Source organism: Colletotrichum navitas, assembly GCF_030913465.1.
Source record: "Colletotrichum navitas strain CBS 125086 chromosome Unknown LY79scaffold_36, whole genome shotgun sequence".
Lineage (NCBI taxonomy): Eukaryota > Fungi > Ascomycota > Sordariomycetes > Glomerellales > Glomerellaceae > Colletotrichum > Colletotrichum navitas.
In genome coordinates, this window is record NW_026850582.1 from 293933 (window position 1) to 318438 (window position 24506).

General features: G+C 53.6%; 5 protein-coding genes across 5 annotated transcripts; 1 reads left to right on the forward strand and 4 right to left on the reverse strand.

Moving 5' to 3' along the window:
• Positions 1-2227: 2227 nt before the first annotated feature.
• On the reverse strand, positions 2228-2880 carry LY79DRAFT_556423 (uncharacterized protein). The gene has a single exon (XM_060558016.1). The coding sequence runs from the start codon at positions 2788-2790 to the stop codon at positions 2332-2334; it is 459 nt and encodes a 152-aa protein (XP_060413370.1). The 5' UTR covers positions 2791-2880; the 3' UTR covers positions 2228-2331.
• Positions 2881-4034: 1154 nt separating this feature from the next.
• LY79DRAFT_556425 (uncharacterized protein) lies at positions 4035-4802 on the forward strand. Its single transcript, XM_060558017.1, has one exon. It carries the CDS (start codon positions 4323-4325, stop codon positions 4554-4556), a length of 234 nt encoding a protein of 77 aa, XP_060413371.1. The 5' UTR covers positions 4035-4322; the 3' UTR covers positions 4557-4802.
• A 428-nt stretch (positions 4803-5230) lies between these two features.
• LY79DRAFT_590900 (velvet factor-domain-containing protein) lies at positions 5231-6676 on the reverse strand (the record flags this gene model as incomplete). Its single annotated transcript, XM_060561210.1, has 4 exons — positions 5231-6276; positions 6332-6430; positions 6484-6566; positions 6627-6676. The coding sequence occupies 4 exons, from the start codon at positions 6674-6676 to the stop codon at positions 5231-5233; spliced, it is 1278 nt and encodes a 425-aa protein (XP_060413372.1).
• A 7210-nt stretch (positions 6677-13886) lies between these two features.
• LY79DRAFT_556435 (uncharacterized protein) lies at positions 13887-14578 on the reverse strand. The gene has a single exon (XM_060558018.1). It carries the CDS (start codon positions 14422-14424, stop codon positions 14218-14220), a length of 207 nt encoding a protein of 68 aa, XP_060413373.1. The 5' UTR covers positions 14425-14578; the 3' UTR covers positions 13887-14217.
• Positions 14579-20324: 5746 nt separating this feature from the next.
• On the reverse strand, positions 20325-21439 carry LY79DRAFT_235672 (uncharacterized protein). Its single transcript, XM_060551699.1, has one exon. The coding sequence runs from the start codon at positions 21135-21137 to the stop codon at positions 20502-20504; it is 636 nt and encodes a 211-aa protein (XP_060413374.1). The 5' UTR covers positions 21138-21439; the 3' UTR covers positions 20325-20501.
• Between the last annotated feature and the right edge of the window lie 3067 nt (positions 21440-24506).

The following is a 24506-nucleotide window of genomic DNA, read 5'->3' on the forward strand; positions in this document are numbered from 1 at the left end:
GCTTCCCCTGAGATATCAAGCATGATGGGATTAGGCCCGAGCGTGCGAGTATCACATTTCGATCCGGCCGATCTTATTGTCTCCTATCGTGCCTGGATACGAAGCGGGCATATGTCGATACCGTCTGTCATAGTGCGAGTCTGCGGAAGATTCCCAATCCCAGGCGAATCTTGGTTCGGAAAGGGACGCTGTCTTGCCATATGTCGAAAGAGAAAGACGTCATGGGTAAGCATCAAAGTCGGCCGTCGCATTACCTGACAAGCCAACAAAAACATGGTCGATGGCGGTTTGTAGCTTGATTCGCACATGAATGAATTTGGTGGGCATGTTCAATGGAATTTCATGGTTGATTGACGAGAGACATGTCGTCTTGTTGTCTTGGTCAATGTCCAAACCGTCTCATTCCTCCGTCCGCCACAGGTTACACTCCCCGATCAGATTCAACATGATTATTATTCAACACGCATGGGCATGAGTGTGGCTTAGATGGGATTGCGATGCTAGCCGTCTACAGCATGTATATCTCAATGCAGCCGGCGGATTGCTGGTGGGTAGAGGGCGGCAACGACGCAAACTCGGCCATCGGGACACGGGAGAGCCAATTCCTTCACGCTCCGCGCAAGAATGACACGGCACACGGGCGGCAGAGTTGGTCTCGAACTAGCGTGCCTAAGCCCACCCCCGCCGGACATGCGCGTGTGATCGTCGCGGAAACGATCAAAGCGTCGGCAAACAGAACGCACGTCATGAGCGCTCAAGGTCCATCCGTTCGCGGGAGATCAGACGGCGATGAAGGCGACGTGCCGTAGGGACGACAACACATCGGATGAAGAGGGGAAGAGGGAGAGGGAAGGGGGGGGGGCTTGGGTTGGGCAAGTAATCAACCCGTTAGTGTGTTCTGGGCCTCTTCCGAGGTCGACATGCCCTTGGCTTCTGAAAGGGAGAAACCCGGCATTTGGATGTTCCGCCAGGGTCCTGCGTGATCGCCGTGATCCTCAGCAGGGCTGCGATGCCCAAAACGAGGCGCGCGCATGGACCGAGTGCCGGTCCGGGTTAAAAGGGGGACGATAACCGGTGGGGTTAGGGGGGTTTGAGGAGAGATTTGATCCAGAGTCCGAGTCGGAACATCTCAAAGCCGCATGAAAGATCTGGAACCTACCGGGCCTGGGGGGGGAGGGCTTAGACGAGGCCGCGGCAGGACTGCCTGATCGTCGGAGTGCCCCCCCCCCCCCTCCTCCCAACTCCCAACTCCCGCCGGCGCGGAGCCGGAAGGGAGCCGTTGAAGAATTGGGGTTGAAGAGGCTGCAACGCGGGGGGGGGGGGGGGGGGCTGAGACGGAAGAGGTGACAAATAGAGGGCAGAGGCAGTAAGGGGTGAGGCCACGTGAACGCACACGAGATGACGGGTTACGAGGCGCTGAGAGTTGAGTCGAGGAGAAAGGAGGCATGCGAGAATGGAATGAAATTTATCAAAATGGGCAAGAGTGCTGATGAAGATCATGAGGCTGGAATGAGGAATCAAGGCCGACTGGGTGCACGATGTGAAGTAGCAGGTGTGCGTAGAAAGTGTACACGTATAATATATATGAGGGTGTAAGTGAGTTTGGTGAGTGAGTGACTCGTACCATGCCAGGTTCTTGACGCAGTGCTTTTTTTTTTTCTTTTTTTTTTTCCCCCATTAACAAGGACCCCGCGGCCTGTCAAGCTGTCAAACCGCACCTTAATTTTAATCCCCAGAGCCAAGAGAATGAGCGCTCGCTCGCCGGCTAGCTGCCCGACACCGCCGTTATAAACTCTAATTCCATTCCGCGCGTCTTCCGCGGACCCCTTCTGTGCCACACGAGGAGAACGTTGTGCCACCACCATATACACCCCCCCCCCCCTCTCCAAGAGCCGTCCCACCGTTACTACCCGTACATACCGGCGAGCGTACCGATGTCTTCGTAAAGTCTCTCCCCGGCCTGGGAATCATGTGTTACGCGAACGCCGGCTGCATCCACATTCTTGGTTGAGGAAACCACCTCGTCTCATGAAGACTTTGGTCTCGCATCAAGGGGGGGGGGGTAAGCATGCCAGTAACGTGCGTAGCCTAGTTCGGGCCGATGGCGCCCAATCAAAGGGGAAAGTCAAAACTAAAGACTAGATTAGATGGATGAGTAACAGTAAGACGTAAAGAAAACCCCAAATTCTCGCGGCCGCCATGATTTTGGGGGAGATGGAAAAAAAAAAAAAAAAAAAAAAAACCCCAGGCGTGGTAAGCACCGCCACCGCGGAGCCGCCCCCGGAACCGTAAGATACAAGCTTTCAACATCAAGGCGCCGGGGAAAGTCGCTCATGCAAAGTGCGAGCGAGGCAGGATATTCCTCGCGTGCCAACGTTCTCTGCCCCCTTCCGCCCCGCAGGGCCGCTGACGGAGCCGCCCGTTCGCGTATGGGATGAGATGCGACCAGTTCATCTCGGCACACGGGGTTGGCTCGACCAGACTTCCGCCAAACCTTCTGCTGCCCCGTGTTGCCTTAGGGTCGTCTTGCCTTGACAGAAAAGAAATAGGGAGGGTGGGTTTCCGGAAGAGGAAGGGAGGGAGAAGGCTTAAACGAGGCGGAACCGGAACCGACGTTGCATTCACCCCGTCAGGTTGGGAATATTGCATGGAAAGAAATAACAAAATCGAACGACAAACGACCGCGCAAGGGGGGGGAAGGGGGGGGTTGGCGACCCCATAAACTGACCCGTTGGCCAGGTACTCGTCCTGGGGAAGACCATGAAGTATTGAGGCCCTCATGGGATGCATGGATGGGAGTCGGAAGAGGGAATGGGCCGGGGGACATTTTCCATTAGTCTCTACTAGAAACCATGGAACCTTCCATCAAGGCATCAGGGGGAAGGGGGGGGGGGGGGGGGGGGGGGGCTCCTAATTATCATGTCAAAGACGACTCAGACGCTCAGAATATCCCGCAAGGCTTTCTGGGTGCATTCGGTGAAGGAAGGGGAAGAGTCAGGCAAGGGGGAGCAGGGGCCGTGTGGTGGTTTGGCGAGCGTGGAGTTGAGTGGTCTGCGGCGGCGGCCCCCAGCATTTGAGGATATCGCGGTGGGCTGGGCAGGGCAGCTGTCCGGTGGACGATAATCAGGTTTGCGGACTGCCCTGACGGACGTGGTCTTGGTCGGGGAACCGGGGGGGGGGGGGGGAGAGGAACACAGGGATAGGAGGCATCTTCATCTTTTGCGTATTTCTTGGTTCCACTATGTGCCATCATCTACGTTGAGAGAACGGGGAGGGGGGACCCTGAATACGTACGTAGACGTTTCCGGATGGATCCGCACCAGCATATCACGACAACTGGGCCATCGTGGTCGTCGGTGGCACTGCCAAGAGAGAAGGGGGTGAGGGGGCGGAGATGCATACCAGGTGGGTGAGAGTTTGTAATGGCGGACTATCTGAACAATGTAATGTGAGCATGTGAGGAGTGAATACTCCCCCCCCCGGCCCCACGTCGAGTGGAGGGTGGGGGGGGGGGGGGGACAACGAATTCCATTCCGATTTCAATGTTGGCGCAGCCCGAGCCTCCATATGCAGCCATAGCTGTCGTATTTGGGAGAGGACCTCTCGTTGCAGGTATGTGTAATGTGTAATATCAAAAAGCATCACACGCGTACGCGCAATGCCTGACCCTTTTTTTTTTCTTTCTTTTTTCTCTCTTTTTGCCAGCCACGTTTCCCCCCCCCTCAAAAAACCATCCAGCAAACCACAAGTCGTGATTTGATTTGGCCGTGCTACCCTGGCCAGGGTAGGGGTTAGGCAACAGGCGTACTCATTCGTATTGATTGCCCTTCAGCTGCGCAAATTATGGTACGCTGTCAGACCCGAGAGCCTTCCTAGATGACGGGATCCCTGGGAACAACAAGTCCCATCAAAGGATGCGAGAAAAATCTTAGAAAAAGCAAGGGGGGGTAGAATACCGGTATGGTTAGTGAGTGAGAGATATGGGGACACGAGATGGGAAGGGAAAAAAAGACGATAAAAAAAAAGAAGAAAAAAAGAAAAGAAAAAAAAAAAAAAAACCAAGGTCCCGGGGGTTTGGGCCGATCACCCCAGCCATAATACCGGTTTTCTTCCCTTTCTGGTTTGATGTTCTTCTTACCGTTACTGCCCAACTAAATCTCTCTCTCTCTCTATCTCCTCCACATCGCCGGCTGGGAACCTGGCGAGGGTTCGATTCCACCGCGCCGGACCGCATACAACAACCCATCCTTGACACCTGGACAAGACCACCCCTTTCTAGCAAGCAAGCAAGCTTCCACGCCCCCCCTTTGTATTACGCCCCCATGACTCTTCTCCTCTCCCTAGACACCCTCCGCTCACATCCCGCAGCCCTTGTATCCATCCCCATCTTTCTGCTACCCTCGCCTATCCTCGCCTACGCCGTTCATCTTGATCCGAGTAGCATCAGCCTGCGTAGGGACAACAAGACACTGACCGCAGTCAGGGTCGAAAAGCACTCGGTTGCAGTCCCGCAGGGGCCCTCACCGTACAGAAATCATCGAGTCAAGCAAGACTGAGAGACTGAGAGAGAGAGAGAGAGAGAGAGAGAGAGAGAGAGAGAGAGACGGAGAGAAAAGCCGTTGCCCGCGGCCGTGACTACATCCATCCCTCCATCCATTTCTGTATGCTGCGCTCTAAGCCACAGGTTTCAGTTACACTAGATGCCCTTCGGCCCATTTGATATCACTTCACGTGCAGATTAAGGGGCCCATGCCTTCTTCCCAATATGACATAGGGTAATTTCTTTTATGTATCTTTTCTCACAAAAAAAAAAAAAAAGAATAACCAACACCGTTGGCAATGTTGGCTATCAAAACGATACCAGAACGATACCAGGTGTCTCAACCTCGCGCTTGCCTCCATGCTCCCACTGCGCCGGTGTGCTGCCGTGTATTCTCCAGTGAAAAGACCCCAAGGGTATATATCCTTTGCCGAAGCTTTGAAACCACCAACGCCGTTTTTTTTTTTCTGGCTCAAGAAACACTAATCAGAGGGTATGCCCGCCCTGTCCGATGCCACCGCAAACTCGCCCACTTTGATTCTTGTACACTCAAGCGAATGCCGCCGGAAAAAGAGTAAAAAAAGATAAACAAGAGAAGAAGGGAAAAGAGAAAAAAAGCCTTCATTAGTCTGCTCGAAACCGCCTTTGATATGATGCTTGTCGAAAACCTGGTCTCGGCATTGTGCCTCCCTAGGCGCCAATATTGCCCGTTCCGTGGCCGGCCCTTCTCCGCTCTTCCGTCATGGCCCAGAAACTATCCTTCGGGTAGTCTCTTGTAAAGATTTCGTCCGGCAGTGCGTCTTCACCCTCGTACGTCGAAGTATCCCCAGTAAAAATAAGAGAGGAGTCGAGGCGGTAATAAGAGTTGGGGTGAACCATATCAGGGGGGCTCTGAGTGGGCGAAGCAGAGGGCAACGAAGCAGCGGCTGACAGGCCTGACGACGGTGTGGCTGGCCATTGACCCATTGACTGTGTCCCCATGGACGTCGCTGGCAGGGTCGACCCCATAGAAGCCGTCGTGAAGTTTGGTGCGATGGGCGCTGTCGTATAGCTCGAGAGGAGCGGGGCCGTCGTGTAGTTGGGCGTCACGGCCATGGCCGGGGGAGCCGGTCTGTTTCTGCTCATTTGTCTGCTGCTGCTGAGCTGCCTGGAGCTCTGGTACGGGCTCTGGTACTGGTGCTGAGCGAATCCTCCCACGTATCCGCCGCTGCCTGCCGAGCTGGTCTGCAAACCTGTGTGAGTCTGGATCCCGTCATGAAGCGCGTCGCCAGAGCCATCTCCGCGATGCCGCTTGGGCGATGGGCCGGTCGTACGGGCACGCTCCGCCTCTAGGCTGAACGTGAGTTGGCGCTTCCGGTTTGTGGCCTGGCGGGAATCTTTTCTAAGACGCAGCCGACATCCTTGGTCACTGAGATGGCGGGTCAGGTAGGTTGACTCGGCCATTCCTGGAAACGTTCTTTGAGTGTGCACCTGAAAAGCTGACGAAGTAGCAGTCGTGCACATAACAACTTCCGTTCTTCGCATCTCGTACAGGACAAACTGCAACTTGAAGCACCCTTCGTACTTGACCGAGAGATCCCCAAACACAAAGTAGCCGGCATCATGACTATTGGGGTCCTTGAACTTGTGTAAGGAGGAACAAGTCGTGCCAACTAGTGCTTTTCTGGCCACCTCGGGATCTTGCTTGCTGTCTCGGTCGGCGTTGATCAGGTAGACGTACATAATCCAGAAGGGATCTGGACCAAAGTCAGCGCGAATGCGACAATATGTTGACGAGAACAGACTACTCACTAAAGAGACAGTTGTCGGGATTGCCATAAAAGTTGCGGTCAAAGTTCCTTGGTTCAACATTGAGCCTGACAATGGGAGGCGGATCGATCGGTTTGCGGTCTGTTGACGGATATTAGCCTACGAAGCAACTCCCGAGCTGGCAAGATACGGACCCTTTTCTTTTCCGGTGGCCACCTTTGCGTTGGTTGGCCCTTGAACGACGGTCAGAGAGATGCCACTGTGGCTCGTTGGGAAACTGTCGCCCGTTAGTATCAGTCGTGACGGTGGGCGGCGTTCTTCTGTCCGAGACACGTACCGCTGTTGCGTCGGGAGCGAGCCCCCGAGATGATTGTGAGAGTAAGACATTGATGTATTGGGTCTTGTAACAAACTGGTGGGTGCTGATGGATGTGCCAATTGGGCCTTGTAAGAAACTGGCGTGCTGAAAGGTTTGCCGAGAAGCGAAAGACCGTGGAAAGGGAATTCTATTAGAGGCCCAGCATATATAGCTGCTTGGCTGAGGTTGGGAAGAAAAAGTAGCGAGCCCAGGTATCGGAGAAACAGTGTGTTATTAAGTTTATTGTCTTGTTGGACGACCAAAGAATCCGAGGCGTCAAGACTGCGTGCGGTTGGCTTGCTGGGGCAGCTAGGTTCCTCCACCTAGAACTGACGAAGAGTATTTTTTTTTTTCAAATACCAGAAAGGGCTCGAACAATGTGATGTCCGTAAAGGTGACCAGTCGGCTGTTCCGTGACGTTTGATGATTGTCGAGATGTAAAGACCGCAAGGGGACCAAGGGGCTGGGCTAGGCAGCACGGGCGATAGTCAATAGATGGCTTGTGTGCCAAAGAAAAGAAAAGAATTATAGTGCGGCATCAACGTGAAGTGTATGGATGACAAAGTCCGTCAAGGTGTCGATGGCCGGATGCAGTAGATCGAAAATGTCTTGTCAGACGACAACTTGAGGTGATGAAGGAAGTGTGACTGGTGGGAGGAGGAGATTTAATGCGAGGAAGTGGTTGACAGTAGGACCCCTGCCACGAGATGGAAACCGGAAGTGCCAGGCGTAGATCTTTCCGAGTGGGACGCAAGACAGCAACAGGGGAGGCGAATCGGGCAGCTGTTCCTGTATGGAGGGGCAGAGGGAGAGAGAGAGAGAAAGAGAGCAAGGAGGACGGGAGGCAACGGCAGTGGCAGCGCCTGTCAGTATATCTGGGTGCGAGCGAGTCTTCCTAATCCCTGAGTGGTCAGCAACGATGGCCATTTCCTGTGCATACCAAGTGTACCCACACGCACACCATGTTACTGGTACCGGCGTGTGTATAGGCAGGGCAGGGTCATCCTACCTGTGGGATGAGTGGCCAGTACCTCTCGACCCAGGCTTACAGCGGTACCTGAGCACCGACACCAACGCGTGTGGTAGAATCTAAAGCCTCGAGGAATGGGACTTGGGTCTCGCAGTGGGAGCACAGCGAGGTATGCGTGGAGAGTATCGGGGTCTGTATGCGTCACTGGGATGGCTCTTGTTCAGAAGTGACGGGGCCGAGAGGATCGTGTGGGCGTAGGGTGGCGGATGGGCCAAGAGCAAGGTCGGCATGAAGTGGTCGAGGTGAAGGGCGGATGACGGATGGGGGGGGGACGTTTGTTGATAAAGTGACGATGTTGATATATGGTGAGCTCTCGGCTGATGTTGGCACTCGAGCTGTCGTCCAAATTCAAAAGGCGCGCGCCGAGTACCTTAAGGGGAAAGAGACGGCTCAGGGGTTCAGTGGCATGAGGGGGCGTGCGGTGAAGAATGGGGACACTTGGAGGAGATGGAAGCGAACTCGATACTTCGAGGGGAAGGGGGAGGAGGGTGCTAACAAGAGAAAGGGCAGGAAGCTCTGAATGTTATGGGGCCGGGGGTGGCCGGAGTAAAGCAAAGAGTCGAGAACCTGGAGTACTTTGTCAATGTATCCTGCTACGATAGTGGACCAAGATGCCTGCCACTGAGAGACAGAGAGAGAGAGGGAGAGAGAGAGAGAGAGAGAGAGAAAGAGAGAGGAGAAGAGGGGCCCAGGTAGTGTACAGATACATCATCGGGGCAGGGAGCGTGGCAAGGTAGGATAAGGTGGTGGTGCCGAGCCCACGAACTCCTTCGAGGGGGGCCTCAGATTAGGTATCGGGGAATTTGACCGCGATAAAATTGGCCATGAGGATGCACCACAGGCCCATGTATCTATGCCGGAAGGTGTATACCGAGAAGAGACGGCCATGACTGTGTTATGGACGAGGTTCGGGTGCGCCAAGGCAAAATGAGGGGGGGATACTCTCGGGGAAGACAACAAGCCGTTGATGGTTCGATTTGCCATGGGTTGTGCTGGGCTTGGAGAGGATGTTTTGATGCATCAGGATACAATATGCCAAATATTCGAGTGGGTGCGGCCCAGGCCCGCGCCCCGGAGGGGAGTCTCTGCCGGTGGGGCGGCACAGGTACATCGTGGTAGGTACAAAGTACGGAGTAACAAGAGAAAGAACGGAGAAGGGTAAATCCCTGTGTTGCTCTGGTCTGTGCTGTGCTGTCAGAGGTCCGAGTCTTCTGGCGGAGCCGTCATCCCTGGCTGGTCCTGTTTGGGGGTGCTCAGTTGGCAACGCTCGGCAAGAAGCGACCGACCAGTGAAAGTGACGTGGGTTAGGGGCGGCGGTCAACGAAGCCAAGTTGGAAGGACCGGGGCGCGCGCGCGCGGTGTGGTGAAGATAGACGCGGGCAGGCGGGACAGGGACGTACAACACCGAGTGATTGACGCTGATGGTGGTGGTGGGTGGTCTAGACGTCCGCCCGTCCGTCCCCTTTTGTCGTTGCTCGACGCAGAGCCGACGACCGAAAGTGTTTGGTAGGTCGGGAAGCAGTTCGTCCGGGTTCGCTAGCCGCTTGCCGCTTTTGGTTTGCAGAGTACTTACCGTCCTAACTATATGAAGGGACTTGTACGGAGGAAATTCGTCCCAAGAGAGTGGTTAATCAATGAGCGGACTCTCAAACGCTCCGTGCATTCATGCATTGGACGGTATCGATGGTAGGAACAGACGACGATGGATAAGAAGCGGACGAGCCCAAACGACCGGCACGCCGCCGGCTGATAAGACCCAAGGTTGATGCCGTGCGTAGTAGTTCGTGCTCAGATGGAGGGAGATAGAGCCTCTGACCGGAGCACTCGAAGCCCCTTCGCCATTGTGTAGGCATCGAGTAGGTTGTTCGAGGTGGAGACTGTCTGTGTAAGGTTATGCCAGGGACGGCAAATCGAAAAAGCGAAATTATTGCGATATGTGGCGCAGGGGGTACCCTTGGTATATAATGCACAAAGCGTGATTGAAAGGGGGAAAAAAGAGATAGAGAGTGAGTAAGAGAGATGATAAAGAGAATGGAGAAAATGCGGATCGGTAGAGGACGGAATGAAGTGGATGCCGGCTTCAAACCGTGAGGGTGGTGATGGTGATGGTGGAGGAGGAGGAGTAGGAGAAGAATGGGGAGTACACTACCTGCTACAAGGAAAAAGAGTGAGTATGCAGTATGCGGGAGAGAGTCGTTTGTTCATCTGATATCACGTTACAGCTACGCTACGTTGGGTCGTTCCTGACCGACAGCACGCCAGCCAGGTACTGTACTATGTATGTCGACCCGATTGTGCTATAATGCCAATTAAGGAAGAGACGACGTGAGGGGCAGGTACCTTGAAACAAGTAAGGCCCGCCCTGCCGAACATAGCAAAGTGGATAATTCGGGAAAGAGCGCGTTCGGATGGATCGAGCCGGGTGCTTGCCGCGAAAAAGAAATGGGAAAGGGGATATCTGTACATACCGAAGGCATGAGTGGAGATAGGCAACGGTCAGAGACAAGTAAGGTACCGGTACACCTGTCTGTCTATTGTAGGTACTTCTTTCCCTTTCAGTCAGCACTGGGCAGTCGATTCGATGGCAACGGGAACTGTGGCTGCATCTGGAGTGGGGGCTACATGATACATCGGGGAAAGTAGCGCACGAAATAGAGGGGGAGTAGGTACCTAAGTATATAGTTACCTAAGTACCTAGGTGCCTAAGGTAGGTAGGTACGTGAGGACGAGGTACTAAGGGTTTTGTGAGGAAGGAGGTAAGGTAGGCAGTACGTATCGTCGCTCCCACGGTACGTTTGTCCTCCGCCCCCCCGCTGGACGCGATATGCACACAGGTACGGATATTATCTACCTTTCTCGTGCCGTTCCTCGAAGCAGGCAGATCCGATGAAATAAGGACGGGCCGCCATGGCAACAGCTCGAAAATCGGCAAGGACTCACGACAGAGAACGGGGAAAGAGAGTGGACGAGGGAAGAGAGAGAAGGGGAATGGCTCTCCATTGGGAAAGATGGCGGTCCGTCCTTCTGCGGTGGTGGTGTCGAAAAGGTACCGACACGCTTACTAGGTATGCTGTGCAAAGGTACATGCACGCACAGTCGCAGGTCATGGCGTCTTGTCTCTCGTCTCTCTAACGTCGTTGCCCTGTTCTGCCCGTCTGAAATCGAGCTAAGATGAGCCAAGGCAGACGGGGCAGCGAAGGGGCAGCAGAGAGTGAGAGAAAGATTTGGTGTGTGAGGGGGGGGCGTAAGGTAGGCCTCCACAGGCTTCCAGGTGGCAGGGCCTGCATACAAACATCGTCTCTCTCTGCGTTGCTGGTGATTCGCCTTGCATCATCTGAGGGGGGGGGGGAAGTAAAGAAGCACCCCTGTCACCGGGGCGAGCTAGACTGCATAGCTACCCTGCTTGGGCTTTTTTTTTCCTTGCCTTGTGCAGAGTAAGCTAGCTATACTACACGTTAAAGCCCATTAATGCCATCTACTATTATGCCATTTGGCATTAGGAATTGTTGCATCTGGCAGCATTGGATCCAACCCTGACCCCACCCATTGTATAACCTCACATTTTCGTTGCCTCTGCTTCTTCTTCTTCTGTTATTTTTTCTTTTCTTTTTTCACCCCCCTTCATGCCTGTCCACAGTTTCATGGTCCCCCGCCGACCCTCAGTTCGGGCCTTGCCCATGCGATAGCAGCTATCTCTATCCGGTATTCGATTCGGCCATTCTGACATGCGCCAAACGTACTCAAGTAACGGCAGGTAACGCAACCCGGTTTTATGACATTCTCCCCGGTGCAATCGACATACCAAGAGACTCACATCTTTCCGTTTTCGACCATCAACCCGACTGATGGTGCTGCGAGTCTCTGTGCTTTGGCCTTCTTTGGAGAAGCGATGGACCAGCCTCGGTCATTCATATTTGGGTTGATTGGCTCCCCCTTCCCTACGTCTTTCATGCCTGGCCCTGACTGCTCATCACCTCTCTCCCCGACATCATCCACTTCCATAACGATATAGCATAATGATATGGTATACATCCATCGTACATTCACTGCACTGCTTATAAGCTACCTCCGTGCTACCTACCTACCTACGTAGTGTAATCCCGCCCCTCCCCCCTCTGTCGCTCGCCCCTCCCTTTCCTCTCCTTCCGACCTAGTATACATCGTACCACCCCCTCCCCCCCCCCACCCCTGTTCACTGACAGGTAAACAAGCGACCAGAGACAGGCAATGCCATCAGCCACACACACACACCCGTCCACATTGACAGGGATCAATGTTCTCGAAATCCCTGACCCTTGCCACAATGGCCTCGTCCCCAGTGCCGTGCCCGGTCCGGAAGGCGATGTCCCCACTTTCGCGTCTGTACGGGGCGCAGAGAAGAAGTGAAGGAAGGAAGGCACCCAGGCATGAATGGAAGCTTCTGAGACACAAGCTTGGACGGCCGTTGGAATCGCCTTGGAATGACGCGTCGGTTTACTCCAAAGAGGGAGAGGACGGTTGGCTCCTGCCGGCCTGACTGCCTCTTGCGGCATACAAAAAGATCTGCCGAGGGGGGCGGCCTGGCGACAAATTACGCGCATGTAAACAGCACGACGCGCTTTGCCTCGGCCAACTCCGAGCGGTCCCCACCCCGGGGCTGCAATTTGGAGACACGCCGGTCAAGCGCCGTGAGATAGCTTATTTTCCCATACCGAGTGGTAGGCTGGTAACTACCCAGCGCGGTAAGGTGAAGTCGTTTGCTTGCAGAGACGGAGGGAACAGACAGCCAGCCAGCCAGCCAGACAGACCGACAAACAGACAGTATCGTCGATCTGGCCATCGTCTGTGCTTCCTGTTTAGTTACCGCGGTCCCAAGGATCCTCCCTGGCTGCGATTCGATGCCCTGAAGGCCAATATGTGTACTAGCACGCACAGAGATCAGACTAGACTAGTCTAGTAGTGTCTGGGTCATGGCAGAAAACGGTTTCCCAGCGCTATCTTCGAGGGTCTCGAGGTTCCGAAGATGGCTAAGCGGGCAACTGTCAGCCATCATCCTCGAGGTGTGGTTTGCACTAGTGCGTCCACTACTTACCTGCCTTGGTAAGTACCCAGATATTCGTAAGGTACTGTAGGTAGGTTGGGTCTGCAAGAGACCGGGGTGTTAACCACTTTTGCCTTACAGCGGTACGTATCCATCTGTGGCAAAAGGGATCCGCCCCAACAGCCCAGTTGGCGACGACGACAACGACAGGGAGAGGGAGAGAGAGAGAGAGAGAGAGAGAGATGACCTTGCTTTTTCTCCATGATGTTTCTTGCACTGTTCCAGGGCCGCCAAGGCAAGCCGCCGTCACAACTCGGAAAGTGTCTTATGGAGATGGGACGGACGAGATGCCTACTCGCGGATGTAATTACGGGGTTTGTGGTCTGTTCCGTTCTCGCGCTTTGCTCCTGCTCTGTTCTCTATTCTGGTTCCCTGAGCTCCGACGAACGAACGACCTGGGCTCCTTTTTCGCGGGTCATGTTACAATGCGTAGCGACAAACAAACGGTCAGAGCAGTCGCCCGCAAATTTTCAAAGTCTGCAACATCGCTTACAACCGGCAGCGGCAGCAGCAGCAGCAGCAGTAGCAGCAGCAGGTCCCATCGTCTCCCGTCCGTCCAAAACGAGAAACAGCTCCATTCTTTGCTTTTTTTTTTTTTTTTTTTTTCATTTCCCAGTGGCAGCCCGCGCTGCTCGCGACCAACTGTTGGAGATGGAGTGTCGTTGACTCAGTATTGATTGGCATGGGCTCCTTTCCTCCTTCCTCCTCCGTCGATTTTCGGCAAATGGTGCCTGCTGCTCTGCCGACCATCGTCCTGCCACAACTGCCGGACGCTTTGTTCGCCTTCCATTGCTTTCCAAAGTTACCTGCCTTGAATGCCTTAATACACCCCATACAGAAAGGACGACATGGTTGGCGAGGAAGGAAGCCCCGATGTTGGGGGCCTGTTTCGGCCGAGTCAAGATAAGGTACGTACCTATATGCTCGTGAGCCCCCACCTCGTACTGGACTAGTGGACAGACAGACAGGTACGGCAGCTGTTTGTGTACCGGCGATGGAAGGAATGTACCTTCCTCGTGTAGGAGTGTATCTATCTACCTACCTACCGTAGCCGGTTCACTCTCCTATTCGGCTAGCATCAAGTCGGTCCTTCCTGCCCGCGCAAGTGCCTACCTGCTTAATGGTGTACTGTACACACTATGACGCTCGCTTGCTCTCTCTCTCTCTCTCTCTCTCTCTCCATATAACGAGATTTACCATCAGGGAACAATATCCCACTCATTCATTCGCACCTTCAAAGATGTACAACGGCATTGTATCATCGTATGCCCCGCTCCAGGCCTCCCAGCACTGCACCGTCCTCCGTCTCTAACCTGCTGCCGGTCCTCCTCCTCCTCCTCCTCTTCGTCCTCTTCCTCCCGGGCGTTTCCGCTTGTCCGACTGTGTTAGAGCAGGTCAGTCGTTCGCCCTCTGGGCCTGGTTCCCTCCCGGATGATACGCCTCCACCATAATGCCTGCTGACTAACACCCTTTGAGACCATCAGAACCCAACGCTCGATTGCCAATCGTGGCTGATCCAGAAAGACACTGATGTTGGGTGAGCTTCCCGGCAATATCCGACCTGTTCCCTTCGGGAGTCGCCCCCGTGCTCATGGCGGAGCACGCGCTCTGGATTTCCTCGACTATTATGCCTCTGCGTGGGGGCACCGAGTCTCTCGTCGTCGTCATTTTATTCTTCGTTCCTACCGTCCACCAAGACCTGCTCGTTTCGGTATCTTCTGCCGCCGTTGTGGAACCCCCCTTGCCTATTCACGCAAGTTACATAGGTACACAATTGTTCCTGATGGCCAAACGATGTGGTGCATGCCGGCGCTGCGGGGCCGCAGCCTCCATGGCACGAAGGCGCGTCGAAGAACCAATAGATGCCCGTAGTGGCTATCCAATATCGACTGAAGGAGACGAAAGTGGTCAACCAGGACCTCACTGCTCGCCAAAGAAGGTTTTTGACAAGCCAGCATCCACTCGAATCCGACATGCACCCCTTCAAACGGGAGCCGCAAGGCTGTGCGGCCTCGGAGATCCGTCCTGTGTTTCTACCCACCCAAAGACCCTGTCTATTCACCTACCCACCCTCTTCTCCTCCCCCCTCAAAAAGAAAGGAAGAAAAAAACGAAGAAAAAAAACAACAAAAACAGGCCAGGATTGCGCCGCACCAAAGTCCGAGGAGGAGGCGCTGCACTGCGTCCGCTGCCATGCTTCTGACTGCATGACAAGGCCATCGCGGCCTCCAAACCAAGTGCGATGTAGGCCAATGTTTCCCCTTCGCCTGGAATTCATCCTGAGTGAGCCTTTTAGAAGTTGAGCAGCTACGCACCGCTGTTTCTCTTTTCCAGTAACCCCCTGCACGTCTTCCTCCACAGCCGACGGGATGGCATCATCCCCCAGATTTTCACTGGCCTGCCTATGCGACGACACTTTGACGACGAAGGCTTTGTTGGCAAGCTTCTGGAATATCATGAAACCTCCCCCCCTGCAGGATCGCGGGCCTTACCCAAGAAAAGTTCTTGCAACAAATCAGCGACAGTAAACGCGTCGGCAAAGCTGCTCGGCCGAGCACTTCGTATCCTCAGCCGCCGGAATATTCCATTAGGCTTCTTTCAACCCAAGACCTTTCTGTTGAAAACTGCCTTGGAAGGGTGGCACCCTACGAACCCTCTTCATCATGACGTGAGACGGATGCAACGGCGGCAGATAGCGTCCCTGTAGGTATGACACCATGTTGGCGTTGTGCACTCGGGCCTAAATCTTTGTCTTCGCTCCACCACCAAGCCTGAAATCAGAGCAAAGCGGCCGCGCCAACGTCTCGCCTGTCCTCGATCCAGGGCTCTACGAGTCTAGCCCTTCAGATGGTCGTTTCAGTGTCATCCCACGAGAAGGAAAGACACTTGTCGCAAGACCTTTAGCGAACCGTTGTCTTTGCCGCCGCTCATGGTCCCATTACCTTCCACGAGGACGTGTCGTACCCACCCACGTCTTTCACATGGGAATCGGCTTGACTGCTGTCTCGACCCCAAAGTTAGATAGCCGATTGGGTTGTTCGGCTCACTTTCGAGACGCATCAGGCGTATGGATACGTCACAGGCACAACGATCCTTACTATTACGCCTCCGTCGACAGGCGCAGTGTCTGCCGCCGTCGGGCCCCTCGAGTCTTGTTTGTGTCAGGCAGCCAGACGGCTCTTAGCTATCAACGTCTTACGGATAACGGCAGCACCCTGCCATCCAAGGATGAATGCGCCTTCGACTACCCAAACATGTACTGTTGGTTGTGAGGCTAACCCGAGACTCCAGAGGCGAGCGGGATTGTGGCGTCTACCCCCGTTTTCGACTCGCTAATACCGGACCATTCTTCATGCGTGGTTGACAGCTGTGGCGTTTGGGCCGGATATCGCTTTTATTGGCCGGCACTCGCATTCATGTACCGCAAACCCCGGCCTGGGTCTTTCAAAAGACCCTTTACCCGGGCGGCAGGTAGGGATGAATACAGGCATTTCAGCCGCCGATGGCCTGCTCACAAGACTTGCTTCGGCGTGTTGTCCGCGCATCCCTGACCCACAGTCTCATTTCAAGCCAGCCATCACTCACAATCGGTCCCATGGCGTCAACTTGGCGTGCGACAGCGGGAAGGGCGTAGACCGTGCTTCGCGCCAACATCTTAGATTTCTTGCCTCGCAGAAACTCTAGGGACGTGGATCGAGCTGTCGGCAACTTCGATTTCTCGATATACCCCCAACCCTTTATTGTCTTCAAATTCCCGTACAGCTTCAAACGGCAAGAAAGAAAAAAGAAAGAAAGGGGAAAAAAAGAAGAAGAAAAAACCGTACCAGCAGCCGAATTGTGTCCGAAGTCAACCGAGCGTCTGCAGGAACCAATGGGCTCAACTTTATTTAGACGACTTTGACTCATGGGGATTCCCTTTCCTGACTCGGTCTGTAACGATAGCTGAGTGACCGTTACTCAGTAGCGAGAGAAAAATGCCAGCGCGCCTAGCCAGCGGATGATGCTGTACATCGTATGCGACGCAAGCCTGTGATTCGTTGCGCAAGACGAGGAGGCTTCCTGGCAAACTCAATCTCGTTTCTAAGGTTTCGCCTAGGCGATTCGACGTCCGGCCACTGGGGGACCCATCTCACGAGTCGTAGACCATCCGCTACAGAAGGGCCAGCTCGCCCTGTCAATCAGGGACATCGGGCGCCTGTCACAGGGTCCGCTGACGACATCCTGGAGCCTGTCATCCGCCATCAACACGATGAGCAGCAATGCGACCCCCAATGTCACGTCAGAACGTCGCTTACGGCTAGCCAACGCTGGATATTCGTACATGGTGGTCGGTCCAACCTTGCCGGCAAATCCTCCGGCCGCAACGGATGGATAGCCTGGGGCAGTACCGGACGTTCTACCGTTTCTAGAGCCCTCGCCCTAGACTGAGATGATGACCTTTCGACCGTCGGCAGGCTTCAATGTTACGAGCCGCCTGACAGGAGGGACGGGGAAATGAGAGCTGGGTCGTGCGAAATTGTCTACCGGAGCTCATCAGTTTGGAGGAGACCAAACAGAGAGAGTGAGAGACAGGCAGAGACCCAGGAGAGACCGCGAGCTCGCGCAAAGGCTGCTGGATGGGTTCCAAGTCTCCCGTTCAAGCGCTCGCCTACAAGAAAAGGTGCTGCTCACTTACCGACACAGTTGCCAATGGGGTCGAATCTCCGAACCCAAGCCACTACGCTGTTCGAGACTCCTGAGGCCCCCCCTGTCGCTATTGTGCTTATGCGTGCCCCATGTTTCATGCATAAGTGCCCATGGTCGTTTTGGCTATTTTGGTCTCCCGAGTCGATCCGTCGCCAACTCGTTGCCTCACGATGCGGATGACAATTTCTCCAGCAGAGCTTATAGCGCTGTCTGTCGGAGGCCTTTGAGGACTCGAGAACGAACTATACAGCAAGGGCACCACTCAGCAGAGGTCGATATCCAATGGTGGATTGTGTCCGAGCCCATTGGCTCGATATATTATCGCTTGGACAGATGGCGACGGTACGCCAGGACGTCCAGACGAATGGTCAAACCAGACATGCACTCAATGCGGAATGCATACGGCGAAGCAGATGATGTTGTGCACACCACTCACAGAGGGCCCCGACTTTCTCCAGCGCCCCCCCCCCCCCCCCTTCGACAGAGCGAATGATTCTCGTCGTCTCTCTAATAAGGCTGGTTATCTTTCACCACAAGATGAACATACCTTTGGTGTCCTTGACCAATACCATTGGATACAACCTGGCGTCGAGACGGCCATCTTACAAGCTACTTAGTGCGGCCGCTGCTGCAACCCCGGACTCGGTCGACCGGTGTCAAGCGTGCGTGCATACTGCACATGCATCATGTTCGATCGTGTATGCCCACAACAACTGTCAACTACATCAATCTCGCGACCGGCCTTGCAACCCGCCTCGAAATTGCTCACGCCTTTTTGGCACTGTTCCCGAGTTTCCCCATCCCTCTCACCAAGAACAAAGGCAACTTGACCTCGGAGGCTAAAGTTGTTCAATAAGTCACGACCATTCTCAGGGACTATCCTTGCTTTGACAGCGGCACGTCGGGCGGGACGTGGATCTCCACCAGTTGTCTCCCCTCCCCGGCTGACTGATGCGCGGATGCCCTGTTCAGACAATCCTGCCAATGTCATGTCCGCAGTTACCCAGGCCATCCTGGACAGGCGTTAAACACCGCACCCAATATTGCCAAACACCCCTTGACCTTCCCAGGTTTCTTTGTTCGACTTCCAAGACAGAATGCCTGGAAACTATTGCATCGCAGGGAATCGCCTCCCTCGCGGCGTGCATCCCCCAGACCCCATATCCATGCACCTTGACATGATGCTTCGCCTACAGGCCATCCGCACGGCATACCCACCATCATCAATGATCCCCAGCGCGGCCATCGCCCCCATTGATCGATTCTGCAAGCGATGTGGTGGTGACTTCCAGCCTTGTTGAGTAATCCTCTATACACTGCAAATCCGAGTCTGCCGGATCTTCTTCGACAAATCCCACTAATGGATGGGACTCGGAGATTTATTTGTTTCGTTTCGATAACCGTTGGCCTACTCTGGAGTCTCAATCCACCACAGATCTGGAGTTTTTTTTATTTATTTTCTTTGTTCTTTTGCTCAAACGTTGTCATTGCCGGTCGTTGGTGGGACGAGACGTATCATCTTTTGGACTCTCAGCCAAGTTGATTTGAGCATCCATTCCACTCTGGAAGGGGCTGTCGCATTTTTGCGGCGGTTCGTCCAATCGCGGTTACATCGTGCCGAGACTCGGTGGCCCAACACATCATTAATGTGCCAACAATCTTAGCGCTCCCATGTCATTGCCCGCGTAGTCAGGAAGCGAGCGGTGTCATTGTCTCGGCTACGGTGGGGAATCATACGCGAATTGCCCAGACAGAGCAAGGTATCGAGTTTGGGTCGTGGTGGTCCTCCCGCCTTATGAAATTTTCACAGAGGCTTAGCATCGTGTGAACCGAGGCGTGCAAGGCCAAGTCTGTACACCATGCGGGGAAGTAGGATTCATCATGGCGATCAACCCGTTGTCCCCTTCGAGTCATAGCGTTAATCCGCGGGAGGATCTTCCACGGGAGTGAGTATATGCGTTGCCGGCTATTCGAGGTTCGGGACTGGCAATAGCAACATAGGAATCAATGGTTGACTCCTTCAGAGGGCGGCAAGAAGGGCCATGGTTCCGGCAGACTCTGCCAGCGCGCGTTTGACTGTTCGTTCGCCCGCCACCTGTTCATGTGGCGGAGGAGCTTACACCGGCGCTGCTTCAGTACGGGCGCACTTTTCTCGCTTTGCATAAAGTTATGCCATGCTGTCATGCCGTCAGGGGGGGTCGGCCGCTTACTTTGGATAGGAATGCTCCAATGCGTGTATCTATTCAACACGTTCCCACTCGGCCGTGTTGGTCGTCTCTCGAATATGCAGGGAGTTTCGTAAACTGTCTAGATCATTTGCTTTTCCAGGGGAGACCATGTTGGGAAGGGGCAAAAGCCGGCAGCCTAGGTAACCTTACACCCCCCTCCCCGCAAGAAAATGGGCTGATGGATATCCTCTTCAACTGTAACGTTGGCGGTACGATGAAGATGGGACAGATGGGGAACAGCAGTCAACTCATCAGATGAAAGCACCTTCGTCATACAGACAGATACGAATAGATAGATGGTCAATGTGATGAGGGACCCCCCCCCCCCTCTCCCAGGAAGCTGACTTGAGTCTGAAGGACAGTGGCGGTGCACAGGCAGGCCCATATCATTCTGCCACGAACGCATCCCTCCGAGAAGCCGAAGCTGGAGCCGCCACGCATGCTGTGCGTCGAGAACACTCGAATGAGTCTGTACCATGCCTGGGACACCCTCTATTGTAAAGATGGTAAGCGTGAGGGCGGGACACCATGAGGACCGTCTCGCCAGAGCCGTAGAAGCACCTTTGCTGGCTCTTGGTTCTGTCAGGAATCACAAAACCCTTTCGGGGCGCTTGGATTTGGGTTCTTGGTTGCGTGTAGGTCGCTACCGTGGGTCGAGCAATGCCTAAAGCTGGTTGATCGTTCGTGCTAAACCCCGAGTGGCTGAAGGAGGGTGAGAGGCGCCAGACATGTCAACATGTTGGGCAGTGGGGGACGGCAATGCAATTGAAGAACCATAGTCTTTGTCTTTATGGTGGCCGTTGCTAGTGGCAAGAGTCTAAATCGAGAGAGTTTAAAGTATACATATGGTCCAGAGAGTCCATCTCCCGTTTTCTTTTCGCCTGGCACTTCTACTGTGATTTTGAGACCGTCCAGAGCGAGCCCGACACGTCATGTTGCGAGTTTCGAGGGAAGAACCCAACTGGTAGATCGCCATCTGCCCGTTTCGAAAAAGGCTCTGAACAACGGCAGTAGCTTCGACAACGCACTCGGGAACTTTGCAACTCTTACGTCGATCATACCTGTAAAGAGGGACGGACACACGATGGCAACTCCAGACGGGGTTTCGGACGACGCCGGCTGCAGACAAGACGACAGAGCCCAGGACAACGGACGAAAGAACGACGTTCAGACAGGGAGAGAACGGAGCAAGACCGCGAAGCGATCCGAGCCGAGACGATACATACATGGCAATATAGGATAACACGGGAGGGGGGGATACAGGGAGGTTGAAAGAGAAGGTTAAAGAATGGACGTGTCTAGGGTTACCACTCCGCGTTGTGAACAGAGTTGCGTAGTTTGGCAAAAAGCCCGCAACTGATGGATAACTAGTCGAAAACACACGGAGCTCGCGAAACGAAAGACGAAGACGATGCCTACGACCTCTCCTCCTCCTCCTCCTCCTCCTCCTCCTCCTCATCCTCCTCATGCCCGTAATATCTACAGGTTCAAGCGATACGAACGAGTATGGCTGTCCGATACTGCCAAAGAGATAATTAAGATCTAGAGGTTGCTATTAATCCCGTCAGGCCCGCCCCCTCTTTCCTCCCTCTTTGTTAAGCAAGACAGACGGCCGTGGGGAGGTTTCGAAAGGAGTGAAGGGCCTCGAAACTTCGGAACTTGCCGCGCGTATTGCGATCGTCTTGGAGGCTTCTTCTTTGCGGCCCTTCCGGATCGAGAAAACATCCAAGGCGGGCAGTCCCGACGACGACTTGTAAACCATTTTGTTTGTTTGCAATTGCATTTTCAATTTCATTCTATCTTCATCCTAATGCCGTGCTTTGTGCGGAAGAGGAAACGGCGGCAGTCGCTTGGATGATCTCTGAAAGTCCACGCATTCGCAGTCCGTTTCGATATACAAGCGAACCCAAATAGCGTGGCTGGCAAGTTCGACGTTGAATATAACAATAACAGCAACTGCGACAACGACAACAACAACAAGCTGTAGTCCTCTGCTTCCGGTGCTATACCTAGAGACTGGGACCGCTTGATTTGATCTACGCAAGAGAGAAGGCTGGCTTTTCCGGACCATCATGGTATTTGGCTTCGGTCTCTTGGCCCCTTTCCTTTGGAAAAACGGAACAACTTTACAGACAACCCCCCCCCCCCCCCCCCCCCCTTCCCTGATTTGATATCTTGAGACGTCCAAAAGCCGGGAGATGTTTTAATCGGCCGAGTTTTCTTTCTTCGTTTTGCCAGCTGAAAACCGAGGCTGACGTTCTGTTTTGCGCGTACGCGCAGGCATAGGCACAGGGTCACCAAGTTCAAAACGACGCCATTCCACACCCCCTACGACCGACTCGCCCCGAAACGAAACACCCTTCGCGACCTCTACATCCGACAATGGTTCCCCCCCCCCTTTCACTTTGGTACTATAGCCTCGAGTGATATTATACGCTATGCTGCTGCAGGGCAAAGCCGAAGGTGAGCGAATGTAAGCCTCGTCACCAGCGCGCGAACCCCCTCCTCCTCGAGCCACGTCACGCCCTTTCCCCTGACGATAAGGCATCCAAAGTGCGAAACCACGACCCCCGATGACCCTGTAAAGATGAACTATATCAGACGGCATATATGTACACAAGTTGTTATCTGTTGCTTTTTTGCTGGTTCGCCTTGGGGGGGAAGAGGGGGCAGACCATGGTCTGTGTTGAGAAAGGGGTCAAAGCTGGAGGAGACAAAACAAAACGGCCACAGTCTCGATTCCCCCCTGGATCGCTGGTTCCGTTTGGGACTCTCTCGCAAGTGGAGAATAACAGCAGAAAAGAATGTTTCAGAGATATCCAGAACGCCAGACCAAATGGTTCGTCCCCCCGACCTAGGCGACGTCCGAATGTCGTTCGCCTCGGGCCCGTTGGGTTTCGCCTCGGGCCACCCGGCCGAGGCTGTACCGCTCACCGACCTTTGGTTCGACGCGACGCGCGATGGATCACCGTTACATTTATTCTTCTTCTTCTTCTTCTTCTTTTCGTTCTCCCCGGACTGGGGCTGTTCCGCGAGCTCGAGTGTCTTGCAACGCCCCGATCCGTGGAAGCGACGCGCATGGCGCGGCGGTGGAGGGGACCTTACGCCACCTCTGGCGCCGGTTTCCTCCAGCGTACGCTTTTTTGTTCTTATGGAACCGAGGTCTGGCGGGTTGGTATCTCGGTGTTTCACGCCTCCGGACTCCTTGTTTCTTTTCCTTTTTTTTGTCTCTGTCCTTCCTGGCAACGTCACCTACGCGAGCTTCCTGTTCGAGCAGGCAAAGGCTATTGCCCGGTGGAGACGAGAACGTCATATATCACTGACAGCGGAGGCCCGCGGGCTCCTTGGACGAGTTTCAAAATCCCGCGAAGGAATAGCCGTCGTCAACCGTCCATGGCTACGCTTGTCGTGCCCGTCATGCACGTGTGCGGCTGACAGACTTGTCTGCCACCCCCCCCCCCCCCCCCCCCCCCCACTTGATGCTACGCTCTCGACACTTTGGATACCCATTTGTTCCTCCTCGGGCTTCTCCGCGTCCTAACTTCATGGTTGGAGGTCAATAGAAACACTACGAGCTGTCTCTCTCCCCCTCAGCTGGTCTGCCGGAGCGCAGGCGGTGTGCGGAACTCGGAATGGCCTGTTTATCTGACGTACAAGAGCAAGGCTGGTCCATGTCATGTCTGGAGGCATGCGCAGCTGCGCCGACGGGGTGTAATTTGCTTGCTTTGTTATTCTTTCATGGGTTCTGTGCCGCTTCCTGGCATGGGCGCGAGTCTCTGGCTATGCATGCAGCCATCGTTCCCTCCTCGTTCCCCATTGCCGCGTCAGACGAGCACCCTGTGGCCACGGCATGTCTGATTTTGAGTACACTCGTACTAATTCTACCGTGGCCTGGTGTTGATTTGCAATACACTACGGCAGAGTACGAAAAGGCTAGGCGGAAATTGCCGGCGCACAACGCGGTGTGACTTTCTTACTAACAAAGATGGTTCCCGGTCATTAATATAAAATACTTTCTACTCTAAAGTAGGGTGCAATAAGTCATAGTACACCTCACAGTGTGTCACCTTAACTACACTATAAAGAATACACTATATCTCTATGTCTTAGGTATAAAACTTAATTAATAAGAAAAATTATATATAAATACTTTAGTCTGATAGCTATACTATACTACTTCTAAAAAGATTTTGACTTATATATTAGTAAGTAAGACTTAGTGTTTTACTTTTTTCTTAAGAAAAATATAGTGTTTATACTATGTTTTTACTTTATAAGTCTATTATCTCTTAAATATAATAGATACTATATATCTTTTTTTAACTTTACTACTTTATTATACTAGTAAAACAAAAGCTTTTTTAGAGCATATATAAAGATTTACGTAAGCTATTTAGTAAGTATTTCTCTTAGTTTTAAAGTATTTATTTAGCTTAATATAACTTATTATAAAGTAGTAGAATAGGTGTATACTGTATGCATGTACTATGATTTCTGGCACCCTACTATACATGCTAAGGTGGCTTTGCTACTGGCTATTCTCCTTAATCTGCTCAGTAAAACCGGTATTAGTGACTTGTATTATTTGTGAATCATCTAAACTCCGACCTCACTGTACCTTCTGGCAACAACGCAATGACACTTGGTGAAATGCAGATATGCAGCCGTTGTTCTTGGTTCATCAAGAAAGGAGGGACTCAACTGTCTTCCAAGTTGACATGCTAAACCGTGTTGTCATCCATTCCAAGTGCGAAATCGATCGAACAGCAGAATGTATGCTGACCGCGTCGAAGCCCTTGGCCCACCATGCACGTGGAGATTCGGAGTTTTGACGTCT